The 26976-nt window shown below is 34.8% G+C and overlaps 1 protein-coding gene across 1 annotated transcript in view; it reads right to left on the bottom strand.

The window, feature by feature from the left end:
• LOC145278944 (solute carrier family 60 member 1-like) overlaps window positions 1–26976 on the bottom strand; it is a 527103-nt gene that overhangs the window by 87383 nt on the left and 412744 nt on the right. The window contains exon 2 of the mRNA XM_080130701.1: window positions 20582–20777. Within this exon, the coding sequence (XP_079986827.1) occupies window positions 20582–20777 (196 nt within the window). The remainder of the gene's footprint in view (window positions 1–20581; window positions 20778–26976) is intronic.

Below are 26976 nucleotides of genomic sequence, written 5' to 3'. Positions count from 1 at the left end.
TTGTTTGAAATCCCTTTAATATTGTCTATCTTCTGGTTTGAGCAATATTCTTATAGAAATCTCAAAGATCCGAGGGGTATGAATAATATCGGGCACAAGTGTATATATTTATCAGTGGTGAAAAAACCGGACTAGAGTGCTCAATGTGTAGCCAGAGCAGTGATATATATATATATATATATATATATATATATATATATATATATATATATATATACATACATATTTGTGTATGTATATATACTCAGGCATGTGCTTTTCCCCATTGATGTGTGTTCGTATGTTGTACATGTGTACGCGTATGTGTGCATTTATGTGTGTGTGTATTATTTACTTATCATAAACATTTCCTTAATAATTTTATTAATTTATAATTTGATTAACTTACTGATATTCTTACCTATCTTTATATTATCAAAATAAACCTGTAACGTATAAGTCATTAATTTATCCTCCTATTTTCCTTCTCTCCTTCTTTCTTTCAACTATAACGTCCGACGATTCCAAAATTAATAATAAATAAAAACCAATAAATATCTCCCCGCCCGGCTACATCACTTTAAACCCCAGTTGCAACCCGTTCTTTCCTCCTTCCACCACACCACGCCGACTAACACTGACTTTGCAACCTTTGCCATGGTGATCCATTAAATTAACTGCTAACTGCTGCTTAAACTCATGCCGTTATAAATAAGAATAGCGTCTTTTAATTTTAAACCGTTATAAACTAGAAGAACGTATATAAACATTAACCCATAATTGATATTTAATAATAACCCCCTCTTATTATATACACTCCTACTACTTTAAATTCCAACGTCCTCTCCCTTCCACCCCCTTCTTATCTAACCCGCCTTCATCTGCTATGATTTCTCCATTCTTATTTGGTATTATAACTCAGTCCATCTATGAATTCTGACGAGCTAGTCGGATATTTCCTCTTCTTTTTGAGGATTTCCCCCTAACTGAAACAATATGTAAACTCATTCTGGACTCACAGTAATAAATTTCCTATATATATATATATATATATATATATATATATATATATATATATATATATATATATATATATATATATATATCAGTGGAAATATGTTTATTCACCCACCCAGAAGTTGTTTATCGCGCGTGCATACAAACCTGGTAGCCAGTGAATTACAGTGCATAATACAGGTCTTTATAGTATGTGCGTTTGTGTGTGTTAGGTATAAGTGAGCGTTAAGTTCATGCTTGCATGGCTTCTCGCTTCCAGCTAACACCGCTGGTTAACCTTGCGGTGAAAAAAGAGCAGCTATGCATAAGTCTTTTCTGCCATTACATAGCCTCTCCATCATCAATACTCCTGCAGTGCCTCCACGTTGGCCACACACGGTAATTGGGTGCTTTGCGGCCTCAGGCTAAACTTGTTGGAGATCTTGGAGTAGTAGGGGACCACAGAGGTAGTGCGTTATGTCCCAACGATGTATGGACATGCCCTGGCACACTATCAACCCCTACCCACTGTCTTGTGGGTGCCCTTGGTTGGGCAAAGACTAGGGGAACCAACCCTCAAATCAAGCACTACTGGAAAAGGCTAAGAGATGGGAACTCTGACTTCAAATCCTACTTCTGCTTTGCAGTTTTCCTAAAAAAGCCTATGGAACCTCATCCAGAAAGGAAAGGCGTAGTAGTGGATACGATAGGGCGACTGATTACCTCACTGAGATTACTTTCAGACAGAAGCTGCGGCCTCCTCTACTGCCAGTCGTCACGGGTTGGCTCCACTAGACATGAGCATTGGAGGCTCAGAGGGTCTCTCTCTGAAGCGCAACAGATACTGCACCTAAACTGCGCAAGCAAGTTTGAAACCAAGTCCTGTGGTGATGGAGTGGGACTACGCCAACACTGAGGGATAAAGCACTGAGGCCCCTAGTCATCGTCAAGACTGACAGACTGCATGATGATGGTGATGATGATGATATATATATATATATATATATATATATATATATATATATATATATATATATATATATATATATAAGAAATGTAAAAATACCAGCGGTGGTTGACGTTATGTTTTGAGAAAAATAGAAAAACCGAATGAAATTATTAAAATAATCAACGTTTCGTCCTTATTTCAGAGGACATCTTCAGGATATTGAAGTAAAAATGCAAGAAAAGAAAAATTCATATGACTTTTTCTTTTCTTGCATTTTTACTTCGATATCCTGAAATATTATTTTAATAATTTCATTCGGTTTTTCTATTTTTCTCAAAACATATATATATATATATATATATATATATATATATATATATTGAAACAATTGTTATTAAAGAGCACTGAATTTTTCTGTTTCACTATTTTTTTTATCCTCTCCAATCTCCAAATAAATTTGTTTGCGTTTTTCTGAAAATTATTGAGGTTGGATGTATAAGCGAGCGCTTTCGATAAGACTACTTCCATCATCTTCAGGCATATTGCCTTGTGAAAATTATGATTATAATTATATATATATATATAAAATTATAATCATAATTTTATATATACATACACACACATATATATATATATTTATATATATGTATATATATATACACATATATATATCTATATATATATGTATATATACACACACACGCATATATATACATATAGATGAGGTTCCATAGGCTTATTTAGGAAAACAAGATATCCACACATATTTTTCACGGTCACGTGGTGGCTAATTACGAGTTAGGTGGGCGGACAATTTTTTATATACCTATATGCATTATATACATTTATTATATAAATTTAAAATTTACTACCCTTGACATTTTAGAACATTTCGACTGCACTCGTAATTAACACTATTTATTTGAGGCTTCTTTGTCTTAATATATAATGCTTCAAATATTTTTGATGTACTAATATTATTTTCACTTTGCAAGACTTTAGTATTCTCAACCAGAATTCTTCGGAATTCAGAGTGATGGCAGCCATGTTTTCCCAAATGTTGCCATATTGAACAAGAGTCATGAAATAAATACGTAAATTAATGAAAAATGATTACTACAAAACAAACGAACATTGATAACATTTCATGAAACTGATTTGTTTATATATATATTTATTTATTTAATTTTATTTTTTACATTTTCACCCCAAACAAGGCACATTGCCACTTTGGTTTAGGGGCTACTATCGGGGACATAAGCATCAGGAGTACTATGTAGGAAGTTAGCCAGCAAAATGTCGGTTCACGTTGTACTTGAACTTCTGCATGTCAGTGCAGTCGGGGAAGCAGGGACCTGGAAGGGAATTCCAAAGTCTAGCTATTCTGGGGAAGAAACTACTAGAGTAAAAGGCTCTCTTGCATCTAGGGATCTCTACTGTGAAGGGGTGTGATTTAGCTGCTTGTCGGGTTTGTCGGGGGTATTTACGTCGTGGGCCACAATTGCTTGCAGTTCGTCAGAGCATTCACCGTTAAAGTACTTGTAGAACATGCAGAGGGATGCAACATTTCATCGATGGGATAGAGGCTGAAGTTTAGCTGACAGTTCAGGACCTATCAGATTGGCGACTCTCTTTTGAACGTTGTCTATGAGCGAGAGACTAGAGGCAGATGTACCAGCCCAAATATGACAACAATACTCCATACATGGACAAATAGTGGCCTAATAGAGGTATAGGATACTTTCAGGCGTTAATAGCTTTCTAGCACGGTAGAGGGAGCCAACCTTCCTTGTAGCAGCCTTGGCAATGCTCTCAATGTATCTATTCTAGTTCATATTCCCTGTAAACGTTAGGCCGAGGAGTTTAAAAGAAGTATTTTCAGATAAAGAGTCACTGGCCATTGCTATTGGCGGTAGGGAAGGGTTATTTTAATTATTGAAGGAAACAAGTTTAGTCTTGGCAGCATTGAAGGTGACCATCCATTTTTTGTCCCCATTTTTGTCCCCATTCCACTACGGATCGGAGGTTATCCTCTAGTGTTTCTGCCGTTTCTTTCATCTAAATAAAAAAGACGAAGAATTTACATAAAAAGATTTTTACGCGAAAAACAAAACCGTTTTGACAAAGCATTGGCGACTTTTAACGATTACTTGTTGGCAGTTCTGTTAATATAAAATGACTTTTCTAAAAGAATAGACATGAACAGAAATGTTTTTAGAGTTAGGATTAGGGTTAGAGTGCAATGATTTACAACGGGGATATCATGCTACGGCAGCATGTGTGTATCTCGAACTGGACGTATGAGCCGTAGCGGGAATATTCTTGAAGATTATAAAATGAATCGTTTCGAAAAGAATTTTAAAGAACAATCAAGGTATCTAAGTGAGTCAAAAATTCTTGTAATATAAAAGGAGATATAGGAGATATAATAAGGATTATTGACGGACTCTTGAGTTTTCTTTCAGGAATTCGAACCATTTATCGTTCTTTGCGATTCTTTGTACTATCGTTGTGTCCACGGGAAATGCTCAACTTGGCTTCAATGTCTGATTCCTCCTTGTAAAACCTTCACAGCAATAACTAATCTTTGCGTGGCTAACATCAAACGGAATCTTCACGAACAGAGTTCTTTTCCAAGAGTTGTCTTAAGGAGAATTGCTTCCCAAAACCTCGTCAGTATGCCCTTTATAAAAGAATTCAGGTGATCGATCAGCTCTCTCTCTCAGTACAGACCAGAAATCACCTGTGCGTCATAAGTAAGTTGCTGGAATCTGTGTTAAATAGAAAAGTAGTCAACCACCTCAGCAAAAAATACCCTTCTAAGTGACATGCAATATGGTTTCCGTTCTGCTAGCTCTACAGTCGGTATGCTTACGGTTATTTCTCATAGGATTTGCGAAACTCTCGACAGAGATTCCTTTCTAGGGAAATTGTCTTAGAAAGGAAGCCTCTGTCGAGAGTTTCGCTATTCCTATGAGAAAGGTCTTTAATAGAGTATGGTATAAAGGTTTACTTCACAGGATCTCTAGCTGTCGTATAGTTAAAATTATCTTTTCAATTATTAATTTTTTTTTACAGGGGGAGGGGTTCACCACTTATCAAAGCCCAGGAGCCACTCGGGGATAAGGGTTATTGTGTGTACAACAATCAATGGGATAGTATCGTAGTAATAGTTAGTATTGGGGATTTGATAAGGTGTCATTACTTAAGGGGGCGGTTCATCAGAAATTTGTTTGTGTTGGATTTGAAGACATCCAAGTTGAATTCGGGGGGAGGGGGGAGGAACAGGAAAGCGGCAGAGAGTTTCACAGCCGTGCAGTTCTAAGAAAGAAGCTTTGTTCATGGAATATACGTTTTGATTTAAGCACGGATAAAGAGTGGGGAAAATTATTGACAGTGGTTTCAGCTAGACGGGTGTTTTTCATGAAAGATTGGCGAGGGGGGACCAGAGAATGGAGCTCAGACGAGCACTTGCCATGGAAATAACGATAAAACAGAGACAAGCTCGCAACGTCTCTTCTGTGGGAGAGAGGTTGCAGGGAAGAGAAAAGGGCATCCCCCACCAAGCCACGAAGTCTATTTTGTACTCTGTCAAGGCAGGATAGGCTGTTTTTAGCAGCTCCTGCCCAGATGTGGCAACAGTACTCCATCCTTGGCTTTTATACAGATAGAGAATTTCATCATTAGTGAGATATCTTCTGGAGCGGTAGAAGAATGCCACCATTTTCCCAGCGATCTTGGCCACAGACTGAATGTATGTGTTCCATTTCAGATCAGGAGTAAAGTTCAAACCCAGAAGCTTATCAAAACCTGCCTCCCTAGACGAGAGTCATTCATTTCAATCGATGCCAGATGGGGATCAAAGTGTTTGTGATGTAATGATAGGAGCTTGGTCTTAGATGCATTAAAGGTAACCAGCCACCTCTTCCCCCACTGAACCACGCGCTCAAGATCTGAGAAGAGAGAACCAGAGAGAACGTTGTCATTTACGGCCTTTGATATGTTGCCATAGATAATCGTGTCATCAGCATAAATGTTAACGAAAGATTTTATTATGTGTTTTGGGAGATCATTGATGTAGATCAGGAAGAGAGTTGGATCCAGAATGGACCCCTGAGGGACTCCAGCATTAATACTGTGGGCCTCTTATTTCTGCCCATAAACCACTACTCTTATGAGCCTATCATTCCTCTCTGATAGGTTCATAAGAGCTCTCTTCCTTATCTACATTAATGATCACATCCTTAGATCGTTCGTAGACATTTTTGCTGACTACACTACCATCTATGGCAACACATCAAAGGCCGTAAATGACCAAGTTCTCTCTGATTCTCTCTCTTCTGATCTTGAGCATGTGATAATATGGGGAAAAAGTGGCTGGTTACTTTTAATGCATCTAAAACCAAGCTTCTATTCATCATCAACGCTCTGATCCCCATCTGGCATCAATTGAAATGAATGGCTCTCGTCTTGGGAGGCCTCATGTTTTGACAAGCTTCTGGGTTTCACCTTCACTGTTGATCTAAAATGGAACACGTACATCAAATCCGTTGCCAAGGTCGCTGGAAAAATGGTGGGATCCTTCAATTCTCTACCTATATAAGATCAAGGGACGTCTAAGGATGGAGTATATCTGTCTCATATGGCCAGGAGCTGCTAGGAATGCCTTATCCTGTCTTGACAGAGTTCAGAATAGATTCGGAGACTAGTGGAAGATGCCTTTTTCTCTTCCCTGCAACCTCTTTCTCACAAAAGAGACGTTGCGAGCCTGTCTCTGTTTTATCTTCATTTTCATTAAAAGTGCTCGTTTTAACTCCAATCTATAGTCCCCTCTCGCCAAACATTCAACTCCTAGTTGAAAAGACTATCAATAATTTTCCTCACTCTTTATCTGTGCCTAAACCTAAACGAAGATTCCATGAACAAAGTTTCTTTCTAAGAACTGCACACTCGTGGAACTCTCTTCTGTTTTCCTGCTTTCCAGCTGACTACAATATGGTCGTCTTCAAGTCCAATGTAAACAAGTTCTTGATGAGCCGTCCCCTTAAGTAATCCAATTTACCAAATTTGTGGCCTTAATAAGTGGTGATTCCCTTATAAAAAGTACACGTTCGCACGAGATTGATTCTCTGAAGGTTACAGCATGGTCACATGCTTCAAAGTGGCACTGTGCCTTGTTTGGGGTGAAAATTGAATAATAAAAAAATATATATAAATATGGTGTAAATAAACACTTGTCATAAACTGCTCTCATAATCACTCAAGTTGATTGCTTTCATTCATTATTTTCAATCCCTTCTCCTGACATGCGACCATGTTCGACCAACAACAATAAAGCACTTTACCTATTATCAATTATGAGGTCGCATATAAAAGGCTTTTTTCTTGGATTCGCATGCCATACAAATACTAATCTAGTAGAGAATTACAACTTCTCTACAACTCGTTTATCAAAGAAGAAACGTCACTAGTCTTTATCGTTATTTCAATGACAGGTGCTCGACTGAGCTCCATTTTTTGTGTTCTCCATGAAAGACATATATAACAGGCACTAGTCGTCGTATTACAACTTTATAGAAATTTCCTTTTTTTTATTCGTGTGCTTAGCATCAAATTCTTATGAACAGAGTTTATTTATAAGAATATCAAATTAAAAATAAACTGAAGCTTATTTGTACCAAATATGGCTGGATAGCTGAAAGAATTCTACATTTTATTAACGAGTTGTATGCTCTTTAAGATCACGCTATATCTGAGGCATTTGTACGCAATAACCCGCCAATTAGTGCAGTTACGACCATTTCCTTTTACTTTAAAAAATTAAAGAACACAAATCAGTTAATATTGTGAATGAACCCAATTATTTAGTGATAAATTATAAACATATAATTAATAAATAATTTATAAACATATAATTAAAATATACGGATGGATAATTGTTGTTCTCTTCGTTTGAAAGAACAAAAAAATGCTCTATGAAATTGATTAAGAATGTTTAAAACAAATAAAGCCATAGTTTTAATACGATTGTCTCCCCTTTTCTTTATGGTTGGTCTTTTAAACAAATAATAATTCTTTACAATTATTATCGCCTGAAGGTGAAAGAGCTAGTTATCAATAAAATGTGATTACTAAGACGCTCCTCCTCCGTCTCCTCCTTCTCCCCCTCCTCCCCTTTCTCATCTTTATCATGAAAGAGTCAAATGGAAGCATGCTAGGTAACAAAGACAAGATATTAGATCGATGTTTTTGAATGCTGACCTTAACCTGGATATGTGAACCATCATTACGACTCTCTTGAAACATAATACAGAAACGCGGGCGAATGCTGACTTTCTTCTGTTGAAACACAGATCAAAGTGTGATATCTGTGCTTATATTGCATTTTCTCTGTTTAGTGCTCGCTCAGTGAATAAGTCTTTCTAGAAGTAAACGTTTAAAATTTTTGCCTCAACCCAGATTTCTCTATTTGGAGAAACTGAATTTCCTACATCGAAAACCGACTAACCTGCCCTCGTGAGGAGCCAACAAAAAAGAGTCTTTTCTGTTGTTGAATCATAACTATGGTGACTAAAGCTACCTATACAACAAAGAGACTTCACTATTCTTTGAGATGACAACTTACAATATGTATAAAGCCTCTAGCTATTTTTATCAGAAATATCTCGAAAGTAAAAAGATCCCCACATCTAACATCGAAAAGCACTTACTATTATCGTATGTAACACCCAATTCTCTGATAATAGACGAGTACTTCAGCAAATATGATTTAGTATCGCCGTGCCAGACCGCAATGCGCACTGCGCAGTCGCATATCTTATGTATTTCCGGCAAGATTATTTTTTTCGATTGTTTCGTTTTGAGCTTTCAAGTAATGGATTCATTGTGTGCCGGTTCTTGTTCGCAATCTCTTTTGTGTTGCAAATGAAATAGGATAGAATTAAAAAAAAATGAATTAAAATAAAAATTGAATTCGTTTGACGAGTGTTTCATCCGATTTTTGTTTCATGATTTCTGGAAGTCGCCATTTTGTAGAGATAAGAGAAAGATTAAAAGAAAGCAAACGAAAGGGAAAAATAACGAGAAAAACGATGCAAAACGAAGTGCCATTGAGCTTATCTAAAGAAATGAGTGACACATTTTTTTTTTAATTTTGTAAAAATGAGTGACGTACAAAAAGAAATGATACTGATTTATTATTTAGAATGATTAAAATGAAAATCAACAACGGTAAAGCTGAAAAACAAAAATACAAGTGATGAATTTATATATGTGTTTGTGTGTGTGTGTGTGTTGTGTGTGTGTGTGTGACTGTGTTTATAGGTACACTATTTGTATCATTTTCAAGAATTCAAACACAACACAGTTTTGACCTGCATTTTCACTTTTATTCGTTCGTGTCAATATCTATACTCCTATAAATTTGGGTTTCTTTGTGTGTTGATATGCATATTAAAAACTCATTGTTTTTTTTATTAAAAAAAAAAACACAACTTTGTTATGTACGGATCGTGGAATTGCATTCACCTGCAAAAGATCTACACAATTTGCATATTCTTTTAAACATTAAGTTACAATAATTCCTATTGTGTTTCGGTTTTCTTATAGGATGATCACTTAGTACGTGTAATTATATTCATGCAGACTAAACTAGTTTCATTCAACAATTACAAGAAACCCTCTCTACCACCTATAGCAATGGCCAACGACTCTTTATCTGAGAGTACATCTTTCAAACTGCTTGGCCTAACGCTCACAGGAAACATGAGTTGGAACAATTACATTGAAGGCATTGCCAGGGCCGTTGCAAGAAAGGTGGGCTCTCTCTACCGCGCTAGACGACTACTGACACCCGAAAGTATCCTGCATCTCTATAAGGCCACCATTCGCCCATGTATGGAGTATTGCTGTCACATTTGGGCTGGTGCATCTGCTACTAGTCTCTCGCTCCTTGACAAAAGAGAGTCGCAAATCTGATAGGCCCTGAAATGGCATCTAAGCTTCAGCCTTTGTCCCATCGACGAAATGTTGCATCCCTCTGTCTGTTCTACAAGAATTTTAGTAGTGAATGCTCTGGCGAACTGCAGACACTTGTGCCCCCATGACGTGAGCACCCTCGACAAACCCGACAGGCTGCTAAATCCCACCCCACACTGTAAAGATCTCTAGATGTAAAATATCTTTCTACTCCAATAGTTTCTTCCCCAGACCCGCTAGACTTTGGAATTCCCTTCCGGGTCCCTGCTTCCCCAACAGTACTGACGTGCAGAAGTTCAAGTGTAACGTGAACCGACATCTTTCTGCCCAAATCCCTACATAGTACCCCAGTAGTTGTTGTCCCTGATAGTAGCCCCCTACACCAAAGTGGCAATGTGCCTTGTTTGCGGTGAAAATGTAATAAAAATAATAAAAAAGATATTCTACATGTTTTATACTTGCGTAATATTTGCGTAAAACGGTTATAGTAAACACAAACTTCTTTCTATATATATTTATGTATGCGTATATGTATTTAAAAAAAAATTGCCTACCAAACTCCTCTGTCAGTTTTCGATCTGCTGGCATGAAAGTTAATATATAGGGTATTGGAACCCATGCGAAACTTTATATTTGGGGTTTAGCCGGGGAAAATAGGTGCAAAACTGTGAAAATTAAAGAAATGAAATTTGCCAGTACGACGGCATTACGAATATGGATGCGTAATGTCATAGCTATTGGTTTATGTTTTAATTTTTATTCTTGCAGCAACCATGTCTTCATAGCTCAGGCATTAACGTCAAAGGAAAAAGTAAATTGTAAGCTAAATGTATCGGTTTCGATTCTAGGTGGTGGCGCACGACTCATTTTCATTTAAACTTTTAAAATCATTACTATATATTGGTTCCAATATCATATATATATATATATATATATATATATATATATATATATATATATATATATATATATATATATAAGTTACAAGAAAAACAACTAAAACTGGAAATTTATTTTATTTGTAATGAAAACCGACTTGTTTTTTGTTTTGTTATTTTAACTTTTGTTTCCGTTCTGCTGCGCATTGAGATCTCCCACTTTTTTTTTTACAGAAATCGTCCAATACTTTACTATAAAATTACATTGATATATGTCTAAGTTTTGCTGTTTTTTCTTTAAACACACACACACATGCACACACACACGTACACACACACACACATATATATATATTATAAACCTTGTCTGTCTGCAAAACTGCTTCTACCAAACTACTCTGTGTATTTTTGATCTACAGACTAAAAATGGATATAGAGGGTATTCGGACACGTGGAACGAAGCTACACTTGATGATCTGAAAATTACCATTTCTTTTGTACGCGATATATCTGACTGATCTGGAAAAAAAACCCTTAAACACCTTTAAGGCATATACGCCTGATCTAATCCCTGCTATACTAATTAAGAAATGCTCAGCTAATCTAGCCTCCTACTTTTCAAACTCTATAACAAATGCCTTGCTGAATCTTGCTTCACTAATAGCTGAAAGATGGCCCTGTGGCACCGGTGTACAAGAATTCTAGTGAAAGAAATTGTCCTTTTTATTATCGCCCTATCAGTCTCCTCCTCGTCTTCGCTAAAATCTTGGATTTAATCAAGCAATAGTTCACCATCTCACAAAAGCTTATCTTCTCTCGTACAAACAGTATCGATTTAGGCAATGTTGTTCCACTGCAAATATTTTAACAGTCAAATAGAATTGTAGAAGGCGGTACAATGCAGAGGTAACGAAAAGACACAAGCTGAAGCAGGTGAAAAAGTTTTTTTAATACAACTTACAAATACATGTGTACATATTTATATATTTCTTATACGCATTATATTTATATTTGCACAGTGGTCACCTGGGAAAGTTGATTTGGTGGTATATCCGTGTTATATAATATTTCGAGAAAGATCTCTTCGTCAGGTATTTATTTGACTTTGGTTCAAACGTGCTGTTGTAAACAGTAACAGTATCGCGGCAAACAATCGCCCGGAACTTGTAGATAGTATTTTAATTTAATATGGTTAGGGTTTTTTTTTAATTCAATTCTTTATTTTATTTCTAATTTATTTATTTATTTTATTTATTTATTTTTTAGTTTATCGCTGGTTCAAACGTGCTATTGTAAACAGTAACAGTCTCGCGGTAATCAATTGTTCGGAACTTGTTGATAGCTTTTTTAATTTGATATGATTAAGTTTTTTTTTCTTTGTTTTTATTTCTAATTTACTTATTTTTTATAATAATTTATATTTTATATTGGGGAGATTTTATTAATTTATTTATTGTTTGTGTTTCTACGTTCTGGTTGAGAGGGGGTGGGAGCGTAGACTTTGAATAAATCGGTTGGTAAAGGGAAACTACTTGATGAGCTGTTCTAAGAGGGATAATCCTTACAGATATTTCTTCTCAGTTACGTGTTAAAGGTTTCATTACTTTTTTTATGTATTTATTTATTTTTATTTTAGTAATATTATTCCTATTCTGGGGGTATTTTACTTAATTCGTTATGTAGTGTATATATACTCATTTATGGATTCTTATATCTTTAATTTAATTTTAACAGTCATCTCTGAACGCATACACTATGTACTGGATAAGGCGGGCGAAGCCAGTGCTCTAACCCTTGATATATCCAAGGCCCTTGACAAAGGTCTAGAACGAAGGGCTGCTAATGAAAATAAAATCGTACAGTATAACTGACTGAATACTCAATATAATAAAATTTTTCTTAGACAATAGGACCATTTAGGTTGTCGTTGTGGACGTTCATCCAAGCAACATAACATTAATGTGGGAGTACCTCAGGCGTTGCTCCTTGAACCACTACTATTTCTGATTAACGACCTCCCTGATAATATTGTGTCCGAGATGGGTATATTTACTGATGATCGAACGTTCTATAACATGCACAAGCGAAGAACGAATGAACACAAATTTAAGACAATAGCAGAACCGTTAAAATATGACCTCCAGACCGTAGTGGAATCGAACCGTAAATGTATGGTATCATTAAATAATAATAGTAAGACTAAGCTGCTCTCTTTTAACACCTACAAGAAGCCTTTCTAGCCACCGATATCCATGACAAATACCACACTACCAAAGAATTATTCCTTCAAACCTCTCGGCAATATGAACTAGAAAAATACATTGAGGACATTGCGAAGACTGGTGCACGAAAGGCGTGCTCCCTTTATCGTGCTAGAAAACTACTTACACTTGAGAATATCCTGTACCTCTACAAAGCAAACATTCATCCATGCATAGAGTATTGTTGCAATACCTGGCCTGATTAATCTACCACCAATCTCTCCCTCTTGGATAGGTTCCAAAAAAGAGTCTCGAATCTTATAAGCCATGCCTTGTCAACTTAGTTCCAATACTTGTCTAATTGCCGCAATTTTGTATCCCTGTGTCTGTTTTATAAGAATTTTAATGGAATGTGTTCTGATGAGCTCATTGCGTTTGTATCCCCTCGATATTCATACCCCCGACAGATCCACTTAGCAACAAAATCACACCCCATCACTGTTGAGGTCCCTAAATGTTAGAAAGCTTTCTACTCTAATAGTCTCTTTCCTCGAACAGGTAGACTTTGGAATTCCCTTCCTGCTACCTGCTTTCCTGATTGTACTGATATGCAGAAGTTTACACATAACGTAAACCAACATTTTGTCTATTTTCCGTAAACATAGACCCAAATAGTAGCCCCTTACGTTCAAGTAGCGATAAGCCTTGTTTGGGGTGAACGCTAGTGAAAAAATAACCCCCCAAAATTTTAAATATGAACAAAACACCCACAATTTATATTTTCATGATCGGCGTTGCCGTGCATGTATAATATCTAAAATTTAGAAAAAGATAATTATTGAAAATAGGAGAAATCTAGTATATATATATATATATATATATATATATATATATATATATATATATATATATATATATATATATATATATATATATACAGGTAAAGGAAAGAAACTCTTTATAAAAGTGATGCATTATTTGCGCGTCGGGCATTGAATATCATTAAATTGTGAAATTTATTGATTAAATAATTAAAAATTACAATTTGAGTATTACTTTTTTTATTTTAAAGTTAGTGTTGTTGTCTGCATACTAATGGACTGCTATAACTGAAATCTGTTTACAAGGTCTAGAAATTTGTTCAAATTCCCAGAAATAATCAGCAACTTTCAGGCACTGCTGTTAAATCAGGAATCTGATTATCATTATTACAAAACAAGGTCGAAAGAAATTTTCAAGGAACACAATTTAACGATAATGAACAATCAAATACTACATAGCATACGGTTTCAATTTTAATCTTATTCACAGTTGGATAAAGTATTTTCTATAAGGAATTAAATTGCTACATTTTATAGGTATAAAACGAATAGTCACAGAAACAGAAGAACTGGTTATTTTGAATAAAATTTTGTAGAAAAGTACATACGATGACAAAAATAAAACAAAAAATAAACGAAAATTAGACCGAGTTTACTTTATTATATGCATAAAACGTATTTTATTTCTTTGCTATTTTTGTATATTTTTCAAATAAAGTTCTTTAATTTTGAACTTTATACATGACTAGCAGGGGTACCCGGCGTTTTCCGGGTGTTTGGCGGTGTGTGTGGTTTTTGGTAAATCAAAACTTGCGGGGGGGGGGGTTAAATAAAAAGAAAGTTTCGGTAGGCAAGTATGAGGATCGAACCCGAACCCTTGAGGTAAAATTAGAAATTAAAGTGGGGGAAAAAAACGTGTGACGTTAACCATTGGGCCACCGCAAAATACTAACGGAAACCCGTTTGAATTTATTTAATTACTTAGAATTGGCAGGTGCACGTTTAAATGACTTAATGAGGTCAACTTTGACTGCGGGACAGTATTTTATTTACTGCGGGAACGCTTTTTTATTTTTATTTTCCCATGATGTTGGGTGAGGTGGGGTGGGGGGAAACCAGCTCCCCATAAAAGGGGATTGTCCAAATTGAATAGCAATTGTCTGATACAAGGAAATTTTCCACATTGATCAAAGCTGATTGCATACGGACATTTCCAACGACCGGAAAAAATACCGCCAGAATTCGTGGCGCTTTTATAATTAGAAAAAGCCTAATCCACATGCGGCGAGCGAAAAATGTTGAATATTTATCTTTTCAAAGTCGAGCAAATTAAATAGACAGGCGACCCCCGTTGTTAACTCGTAGATATTTTGATTTATATGTGATATAAAAGGTTTTAAGAAGTTGTGAGCCGACCGACCGTTTCTCGGAAAAAAAGCCTTTCTTGGAGATACACAAAAAGCGAACATACATACACACATTTTCGCTTTTATATATATAGATGAGAAAGCCAATAGTCTTGGCTGGATAAGCTATAATATTGATGAGACATCATCCCTTCGCTTCTCATGCTCGTGCATTTTGTGGTTTGCCTGGTTTCAATTCTTATTTTATAAGAAAGGCTAAGTAACGCCAGGCGTGATTCGGGATACAATATTCTGATATATAATTTATACTAGTACGTAATATTTTCAGTATACTTTTATTATCTTGGTTTTGGTCGACGTCACCTCCAACCTTCTTCAGGTGCGCTTGACAAATTTGAGAATCTTTATGTCGAACTCGGGAATTTGTACGGTACTTCGAAAATAACCCGCTACATAAAGATTCCGGATTTCAACAAAAACCTAAAGAAGGTCGGCGATCACATCGATCCAACTTTTTTTTTCCATGGGGGTCACCGCTTATCAAGGCCCAGAGGCCACTCGAGGATAAGGGTTAATAGGTATATATTAGTCATTGTGATTTTAGCGTAGTAAACATTAGTGGGAATTTTGTAAATTGGATTACTTAGGGGGACGGTTCAATAAGAACTTGTTCACGTTGGACTTGAAGACAATCAGATTGTAGTCAGCTGGAAAGCAGACAAACAGAATAGAGTTCTACAGGCGAGCAGTTTTAAGAAAGAAGCCTCGTTCATGGAATCTACGTTTAGGTGTATGCACGAATAAAGAGTAAGGGTAATTGTTGATAGTGGTTCTGGGAAGACGAGTGTTTTTCGTGAAAGTCTGGCAAGGAGGGACCAGAGATCGAAGTTCAGATGAGCTCCTGCCATGAAAATAACGTCAAAGCAGGTACAGGCTCGCTACGTCTCTTCTGTGGGAAAGGGGTTGCAGAGAAAAGAAAAGGGCGACCCCCCACTAAGCTACGAAGTCTATTTTGAACTTTGTCAAGACAGGATAAGTGCTTCTAGTAGCTCCTGCCCAGATGTGGCAACAGTACTCCATCGTTGGCCGAACCTGGCTTTTAGGTTAATAGGTATATATTAGTCATTGTTGGATAACGTCAGCCCAGTCGAAACGTTTACCTCCAGCACTCTTATTAGTGACATGGCCACAAGGATAGACAAAGGAACAGAGTTTCCAACATCTCTGGCAACTATTCACACAAAGTACTGCCAACCTAGTAAACAGCCTTTTCTTCTCCCTTTGTCATAAAAATCACTCATTGGAAAAATGAGGATTGAGGGCTATTGTGAGAATAAAATTCGCAACAGTTAGAATAATTTGCATAATACAAATGATCAATCTCTAAATAATTTCGAAAAAAAATTATGCTAGTATAATCTTTTTGTTCTGTAGTTGAGTAGCGAGGTTTCTGTTCAAAATTACATTTTAATTTCTGCATGTCAGTCAGCCGGGAAAACAGTCTTCAAAGTATAGGAATTCGTGGGAAGAAACTATTAGAATATAAGATTTTTCGGTATCCAAGGGTTTCTACAGCGAAGGGGAAGGATCTTGCTGCTTACCAGGTTAGTCGGGAATATGTACGTTCATGGGACACATTTAGGGACCTCAACAGTGAAGGGGTGTGATTTTGTTGCTAAACGGGTTTGTCGGGGATATGTACGTCGAGGGAACACAAATACAATGAGTTCATCAGAGCACATTCCATTAAAGTACTTGCATAACAGGCACAAGGATCTAACATTACGGCAAATACTGGTTGATAGTAGAGCACCTATTATTAGAGATAGTTTACGAATATCATTAATATAATTAACTTTAAAGCATCAATATTCTATAGCCTATCATATTCCTCATCATGATGGTTTGTGTTTGCAGTTAATCGGCCGGAGATCATCCGTGATGTACTTATCGCTACATCCTTGTATTACTAACATAATTTTATAGTAAGCCCCACTCTCCCCAATGGTTTACTTCTACTTGCGCAGCTGCCATTGCTCAAATGCAGCATGCATACCACAAATTTACCCTACATAAGTCCAGTTCAAACAGACAGAAGTATATAGAAGCTAGAAGTAATGTTAAGAAAGAAATAGCGACAGCTAAGAGAAAATTTACCGAAACCACTAAAAAACGCATCGAAACACAAAAATTAAGAATTCGAGACTTCTGGAAAATCTACAACAGTGTAGTAAATAATGGGCAATCAATAATTCCCCCACTAACCAACAATCACGAGGTCGTTTGCTCAGCAACCGAGAAGACTAACATGCTTGCCAGTCGGTTTGCCTCAAACTCCACACTGGACCCTTCAAACCACCCCCTGCCTGACTTTCCTTTGCGAACAGACGCCATGCTAGACGATCTAAAAATCACCCCTGCTCAGGTGCATGCTATCATAAAAAACCTTGACACTTCAAAAGCATTTGGATCCGATCTCATCCCAGCTGTGCTATTAAAAAAAGGGCTTCGCCGAAGTAGCTCCAGTTCTCTCCAAACTCTACAACAAATGCCTTAATGAATCTTGATTTACAGGCTGTTGTTGTCAAGAATTCTGGCGATAAAACTGACCCATCAAATTATCGCCCCATTAGCCTCCTCCCACTTTTTGCCAAAGTATTTGAGACTATAATTAACCAACCTCTAGTCCATCACCTTTACAGATGCTAAAGACTAACAATATGGACTTAGACAAACCCGTTCCACAGCAGACATCCTAACGGTAATCTCTGAACGTATATACCATTCACTGGACAAAGCGGGGGAGGGTACAGCGGTAGCTCTAGATATATCTAAGGCTTTTGACAGGGTATGGCATGAGGGTCTCCTCATGAAAATTAGATCATACGGTATCACTGGTAGAATACTTATCATAATTATATCCTTCTTAGATAAGAGAAAAATCAAGGTTGTCCTCGACGGTCGTACATCTAAACAATATGATATAAATGCGGGATTGCCTCAAGGGTCTATCCTTGGACCTCTATTGTTCCTAATATTCATAAATGACCTCCCTGACAAAATTGCCTCTGAGATGGGTATATATGCTGATGACACCACACTCTATAACAGGCACAACAGGAAAAGAAATGAACACATATCTAAAGAAATGGCAAAAACACTAGAGGATGACATCCAATCTGTAATGGAATGGGGACAAAAATGAATGGTCACATTCAATGCTGCCAAGACTAAGCTTGTTTCCTTCAATAATTATATGAAACTTTCTCTACCACCAAAAACACATTACCTGAAAGTACTTACTCCAAAACCTGGTTTCCTTCCATAAGTACAAGAAACCTCTGCCACCAATAGCAATGGCCAGTGACTCCCTGTCTGAGAGTACATCTTTCAAATTGCTTGGACTAACGTTCACAGGAAACATGAGCTGGAACAATTATGTTGAAAACATTGCCAGGGCCGCTGCAAAAAAGGTAGGCTCTCTCTACCGTGCTAGAAAACTACTGACACCTGAAAGTATCCTGTACTTCTATAAGGCCACCATTCGCCCATGTATGGAGTATTGTTGTCACATTTGGGCTGGTGCATCTGCTACTAGTCTCTCGCTCCTAGACAAGGTTAAAAAAAGAGTCGCCAATCTGATAGGCCCTGAACTGCCATCTAAGCTTCAGCCTCTGTCCCATCGACAAAATGTTGCATCCCTCTGCCTGTTCTACAAGTATTTTAATGTTGAATGCTCTGGAGAACTGCAGACACTTGTACCCCCACGACGTAGACACCCTCGACAAACCCGAAAGGCAGCAAAATCCCACCCACACACAGTAGAGATTCCTAGATGTAAAAGATCTTTCTACTCCAGTAGTTTCTTCCCCAGAACCGCTAGACTCTGGAATTCTATTCCAGGTCCCTGCTTCCCCAACTGTACTGATATGCAGAAGTTCAAGTGTAACGTGAACCGACATCTTCTGCCCAAATCCCTACATAGTACCCTAGTAGTTATTGCCCCTGATAATAGCCACCTACACCTGAGTGGCAATTTGCCTTGTTTGGAGTGAAAATGTAAAAAAAACCCCAAACAACCCCCCCCCGGATAATCGAGAAGCTGAAGATATAAGCGATTACCATCAAGGAAGACCTTGCAACGCTCTAGTCTTTATTAGGAAAATTATGAGTGGCTAGCTAATTTATGCAGCTTTGATCAGGGTGTACGTAGCTGCTACGGTTTAAGATGTAGTGCCTACTAGAGAGGAGGGCTGACTCAATCCGGCTGCCACAAATACAAGTAAATGCTACCTGGTCAGTTGTCCTGAGTTAAATATGAAATTTTTCTCTAATCAATTAATAAAAAACACCACCAGAATCTCAAGTAGAACATTAAAAAAAGATGAGTTTTGGTTGGGGTTTAGGTTTATATACCTATTTCTGAATAAATTGATAATCCAGACTAAGTACGTAGCAGTTATTGATGGCAGTTATGGCAATAGAATCGGACGTATACTTTCTACTGTTTTATTAATACACTTTTGTTAATTATACCACTACGTTAGTCTTGATTCAAGAATACAAGTTGTACAAGGATAATTCCAAAAGTAATGTCTTATATTTTTATTCCACCCGAATTGATCAGAGGAGACTGCAAATGGCATTGTTATAATGACTAAACTCATGCATTGATGACTTTTTTTTACACGGTGGTCACCACTTATCAAGGCCCGGAAGCCACTCAGGGATAAGGGTTATTGCAAGTACAGTACGTTAGTGTGGAGATTTAATGAAGTATTTACTTAAGGGGGCGGTTCATTAGGAATTTGTTAACGTTGAACTTGAAGACATCTAGGTTGTAGTCAGGTGGGAAGCAGGCAGACGGAACAGAGTTCCACAGGCGTGCAGTTCTAAGAAATAAGCTTTTTTCATGGAATCTACGTTTTGATTTAGGCACAGATAAAGAGTGGGCCTAAATCAAAACGTAGATTCCATGAACAAATCTCCTTTCTTAGAACTGCACGCCTGTGGAACTCTGTTTTTGAAAGTTTCATCTCTCTTTTGTAATTATTGACGGTGTGAGACTCTAAAAAATCAAACCCTGTCATGGACGTGCGTCAGAAGCAGAGATGCGTTATTGAATTCCTGGCAAAACTGATTTGAGAATAGCGATGACTATGTAGCAACAATAAATTCTGGAGCACAAAAGGTTGCTCGTACTTGTAGCTCTTCAACTTTTTGAGTTAAAAATAGGAAGCTTTATTTTTGGAACTACCCTCGTAGATTTATAAAACTCTGTGAAATATGTGTTGAACAAATCGCAGAACAGTAGTGGTATAAACTTCTATTAAAAGGAACGTTTCATTTATTGTGTTAGTTTTGATGTCGTATTAGGCAATGCAACTTCCGGTTGTAAAATAGTTCATCTCACCTGTAGAAACGGCGAAACATTCTTTTGGAAGAGGTTGATCATGCCTAGATTGGCAATGCAGTCGATGCAACCCATGCACAGTCCCATGATCATGACGACGATGACGAGTCCCGCGAGGCCAGTGCACGATGGAATGATGAACATTGTTAGCGGCATTCCGACCATCGACAAGAAGAGGAGAAAAGAAACGGCAAATCTGCAAAGGAAACAAAAACAGTCGATTTAAAAAAGCTGAAAATCAGTTTCATTGAATACAAAATTATTATCTTACCAGTCTGTTTAAATGTATGTATGTATGTATGTATGTATGTATGTATGTATGTATGTATGCCTAAAACTTTCGATAGAGGCGACGGATTTTCACGAGATCGGTATCATTTTTAAAGCTCGACTCTTCGGACGACAAATATCGAGAAATTGGCTAAAAAAATTAATTCCTGCACCCACAACTGACCACTTTTCTACAAGGAGGGGGTCGCTTTTTTAGCCGATATTTTCTAAAGTCATTCCCTCTTTTCGATTGACTAGCCTTAATTTAAACCTTCTCCGCTTCCGGTTTGACGATGGACGTAACGGCGCAGACGTCAGTTTTTTTTCATTTTCTTTTCCTCCTTCGCGGTACGGGTTCTAGCCTGCCTAACTACTACCACTGTTTTTTTTTGCTCAACACACACCTCCAAACACTGGTGCAAGCTCTACCTATGTATTGAACACTGTTGAAGTAAATACTTAAATTTTACGCATAAAATTATACTTTCGTATATTAATTTATATGATTAAATGAAGTGCATATATATATATATATATATATATATATATATATATATATATATATATATATATATATATATATATATATATATATGAAAGTGGTATTAGTTGTGCTGTACCAAACAGAAATAGGGCTTAAGCATAAAATTTCCTTACACATTACCGTTATAATAATTATCATTTTCACTAAATAATCTTGTCGATAATGGGCGAGGAAACCTTATATCTGCTTGGCAGCTCAACTAATCCTACTTTCGGTTCCATATTACGATATTTTCCAATTTTTTAACGACATTCTTTGGTCCTTTTCTTTTTGAAAAAGAGATGTATTTCTCGAAATATGAAAGATCACCCCGGTTATCTAAAACAGTAATTCCATATGTACTGATTTGTATTTTTGATTGGTTTTGGAAAATAAATGGATATATAAAGATAATAAAAATAAACAAGACCTTTCGTTGGTCTATTTTTGATTCGTATGTCACATAACTTCAACACCCGGTTCCGTGCATTGCGATAGCCTTCTTATATTACACCATATTTATTTAACAGCAGCTCTTCAAATAAAGTAGCTTTTCTATCTGTGTGTGTGTGTGTATACATGTGTGTGTGTGCGTTCGTATATATATATATATATATATATAATTATTGTATTTCATTTGAACCCAGTTTAGACTAGAGGCCTGATGACATTTCATTTCTAAACAAATCATAGCTGAAATATGGATGAACATATGTAGCTGATAATATTTATATAAATAAAAACGTATACAATATACATGTATATATTCTGCAGATTGATATTTAGTTACACAATATTTATACATTTTTGCTACATTGGTGTATGGGGAGAGCTAGTATTCATTTCCTTAATATTACTTCATCATTTTTATAACTGAATCACTGAATTATTTCTTTTCTTTCTATAAGAAGCCTGTTTAATTCTATAATGTATGGAGATTGCAGAAAGCTTAAATTCATTTCTTGATATAAAATAAAACAAAATGTTCAACATACAACGCAAATAAAATACAACAAATATGATAACTTGTGTTTGTAGAAAAACCCACGCAAATTAATTGCGAGGCGCAACTAGATTCAAGAGCCAAAAAGACGGGTAGAGGCGTTTATAAATAAAAGCTCGCACATTCATGTTTCATTCATAGAATGAAATGTGCATCATAATTGCCCTCGCACAATTTCTGTTTTGTTTTTGCTAATGGCGCTGTTGTTTATATAGTAATGACGTCACTGAAAACCAATGAAATTCGTTCTTTAGTTTCGCACTTAATTATTTGCCCTTGGATGCCATTTTCTTTTGTGTAGTTGCGTATAAGTACAATATATCGTTTATACAAATTACTTTTACTAAATTATATGAATAGAAATATCTATCCGATATATAAAATTATGTCAGTTTTTTTTTCAAAATTAGACTAACCAGCAAATTTTCATTTTTCAAATGTATACAATGTTATTGACAATAAATTATATGAATAGAAATATCTATCCGATATATAAAATTATGTCAGTTTTTTTTTCAAAATTAGACTAACCAGCAAATTATCATTGTTCAAATGTATACAATGTTATTGGCAATAAATTATATGAATAGAAATATCTATCCGATATATAAAATTATGTCAGTTTTTTTTTCAAAATTAGACTAACTAGCAAATTTTCATTGTTCAAATGTATACAATGTTATTGACAATAAATTATATGAATAGAAATATCTATCCGATATATAAAATTATGTTAGTTTTTTTTTTTCAAAATTAGACTAACTAGCAAATTTTCATTGTTCAAATGTATACAATGTTATTGACAATAAATTATATGAATAGAAATATCTATCCGATATATAAAATTATGTCAGTTTTTTTTTCAAAATTAGACTAACTAGCAAATTTTCATTGTTCAAATGTATACAATGTTATTGACAATAAATTATATGAATAGAAATATCTATCCGATATATAAAATTATGTCAGTTTTTTTTTCAAAATTAGACTAACTAGCAAATTTTCATTGTTCAAATGTATACAATGTTATTGACAATAAATTATATGAATAGAAATATCTATCCGATATATAAAATTATGTCAGTTTTTTTTTCAAAATTAGACTAACTAGCAAATTTTCATTGTTCAAATGTATACAATGTTATTGACAATAAATTATATGAATAGAAATATCTATCCGATATATAAAATTATGTCAGTTTTTTTTTCAAAATTAGACTAACTAGCAAATTTTCATTGTTCAAATGTATACAATGTTATTGACAATAAATTATATGAATAGAAATATCTATCCGATATATAAAATTATGTCAGTTTTTTTTTCAAAATTAGACTAACTAGCAAATTTTCATTGTTCAAATGTATACAATGTTATTGACAATAAATTATATGAATAGAAATATCTATCCGATATATAAAATTATGTCAGTTTTTTTTCAAAATTAGACTAACTAGCAAATTTTCATTGTTCAAATGTATACAATGTTATTGACAATAAATTATATGAATAGAAATATCTATCCGATATATAAAATTATGTCAGTTTTCTTTTCAAAATTAGACTAACTAGCAAATTTTCATTGTTCAAATGTATACAATGTTATTGACAATAAATTATATGAATAGAAATATCTATCCGATATATAAAATTATGTCAGTTTTTTTTTCAAAATTAGACTAACCAGCAAATTTTCATTGTTCAAATGTATACAATGTTATTGACAATAAATTATATGAATAGAAATATCTATCCGATATATAAAATTATGTCAGTTTTTTTTTCAAAATTAGACTAACTAGCAAATTTTCATTTTTCAAATGTATACAATGTTATTGGCAATAAATTATATGAATAGAAATATCTATCCGATATATAAAATTATGTCATTTTTTTTCAAAATTATACTAACTAGCAAATTTTCATTTTTCAAATGTATACAATGTTATTGACAATAAATTGACCCACTTCGATACAATTTATCAACTATATACTTAATCCGGTTCTTAAGTTTACTGTTATACAAACATTCTTAAACAAGTACCTAAAATCAAATAAGGGAAAGAACTCTTATTATTTTTGTAAATGTGAGCATTCCTTATGTTTTGCTTATAAATTAAACCTAATAAAAAGGCTTTTAACAGAATATAGAAATAAAATACGATGCTGTTACAAGATTAATTTAGAGTTAATTAATTTATATTGTTTGGACAAAGACTGAAGGGTATTAAAAAGAAATTTTATCAAATTTGTCTTAACTTGATGTCTAATGAATAATGATTGAATTCGATACAAGTCTGAAATATTTGCTGCCTCTAATATGTTACCTGAAATCCTTTTTAAACCCTTTAAAGAAACTGAAATTTCGGATATATTTATTCATTAACATCTAATACCTATTGTTAAATGTAAAAATAAGTCAGAGTTATTTGAATTAAATCTCAGGACTTCAATGTTCTTTTTACCTTTTGGAATAAGACAACATTAAACTAAATATCGCCCACGTTATCAACCTATACGTCTCGCATGGAATTTTATAATGATCGGTTCATTAGTTTAGGTAAGAATTGGTAAATACAAATATGCAAATGTATACACATATTAACTTTGTATAAATAGAGATAAAGATACAGTGGGGAAAAATAAGGGTTTCCAATTAGTGGAAATTAAATAAATTGAATTTAAAATTACTTTCGCGCCCACGACAAACCTCTATCTATATTTCTGTATGCGTATATATATTTGTTGAAAACATTTTGCCTGCCAAACTCCTCTGTCAGTTTTTAGTCTACAAACATGACGCGTAATACATAGAGTATTGGAACCCATGCAAAGCTTCATATTTGGGTTTAATTTTTATACCTTACTTTGTAAAATTTATAAAAGTGCACTATGAAGATAAATAAATTTCAAATTGAATCTTGTACCTTTATTTTTAAAGCCTGTGGTAAAAAACATTTTGTTTAACAATTTTCATGCCTTGGATGAAATGCTTTTCTAACTTGTATGCATATATATATATATATATATATATATATATATATATATATATATATATATATATATATATGTGTGTGTGTGTACTAGCAGGTAACCCGGCATTTCCCGGTCGTAAAATACGTTTAAATATGATATTTTGAATTATGCAGATTTCGTTTTTATTATATATATATATATATATATATATATATATATATATATATATATATATATATGACTACTTCATCTAATCACATAAGTAAATATGCGAAAGTATAATTTTATGCGTGAACTGTATTTACTTCAACAGTGCTCAATACATAGGTAGAGCTAGGTAGTAAGTTATAAAAATATATATGGCAAATAAGCTACACAGAATATATATATATATATATATATATATATATATATAGAGAGAGAGAGAGAGAGATAGATAGATAGATAGATAAATAGATAGATAGATAGATAGATAGATAGACAGATACATAGATAGATAGATATGCCGAATAGCTTCTTGCCTTGTTGAGAGCAACTTCATTAACAAATGTAAAAAAGTTAATGTATCTTTCAATTAAACTTTTCCCTTTTCTAAACTATCTAACCCGAGTTTAATGGATGAACAACAGGTCACGTCATCTCTCTGTCTGTCTTTCTCTGTCTCTCTCCACACACACACACACACACACACACACACACACACACACACACACACACACACACACATATATATATTACAATATAGTAATTAATCCATTAATATTCTTTTATCTTTAATTTCTTTCCATATCATGATCGTTACCATTTAACATCATCGTATATTTCTTCGTGAATTCCTATTTATTGATCCACAAGAAAGTTTTCATTTTTGTCTAGACATTCTTTAAATACTTTGATCTATTTCAAATGAATATTTCTGTCTCTAATTGCCTGCCTATATTCGTACGAAATATTTCTTTGTGTTGATGCCATTATAATATTTGTGTGCGTCTCCTCTTTCCCCTTCATCTTCTCTCTCCTTTCGTATGTATGTATGTATATATGTATGCATGTATGTATATATGTATGCATGTATTTATATATGTATGTATGTATGCTTGAGGGTGTGCAAGTCGCTGGCAGGGCTAAAAAGTCATATTCGGGCACATGGACATGACTGAGGGAGTGGCTCTCGTCTGACAAGACGTTGCAACCATCATCATGTATGTATGTATATTAGTGTTAGGATGATTAATCAGAATCGGAATCGGGAATCTAAAAAATCGGAACTTTTGTAGAAATCGGAATCGTTATCGGAACCGAAAAATTCCTTTAATTATTATTTTTATTTCATTTTGTTCGAAACAAAATCTTCCACTGCTGGCAGTAATGATAAAATAATAAATATTTATTGATTTAAACTATCAGTAAAACTAAAATCTGTACCTCACACACCACAAGTGTAATTTTATGTTAGAGAAAATATGTGCACATTTATTTTTTGCTTTTACGCTAATCTGGAAAAAACAATTTTATAGTTAAATATTTAGAGATTTATAAAGAATCAGAATCGGTATCGGTATTTGTATCGGAATCGGTGGGTTAGGTAAGAATCTGTAATTGTATTGGAGTCGGGAAAAATATTG

This window comes from Euprymna scolopes, chromosome 1, assembly GCF_053919585.1.
Source record: "Euprymna scolopes isolate OS-2025 chromosome 1, ASM5391958v1, whole genome shotgun sequence".
NCBI lineage: Eukaryota > Metazoa > Mollusca > Cephalopoda > Sepiida > Sepiolidae > Euprymna > Euprymna scolopes.
The sequence above is the reverse complement of the archived record's forward strand: the minus strand, read 5'-3'. Positions and strand labels throughout refer to the sequence as shown.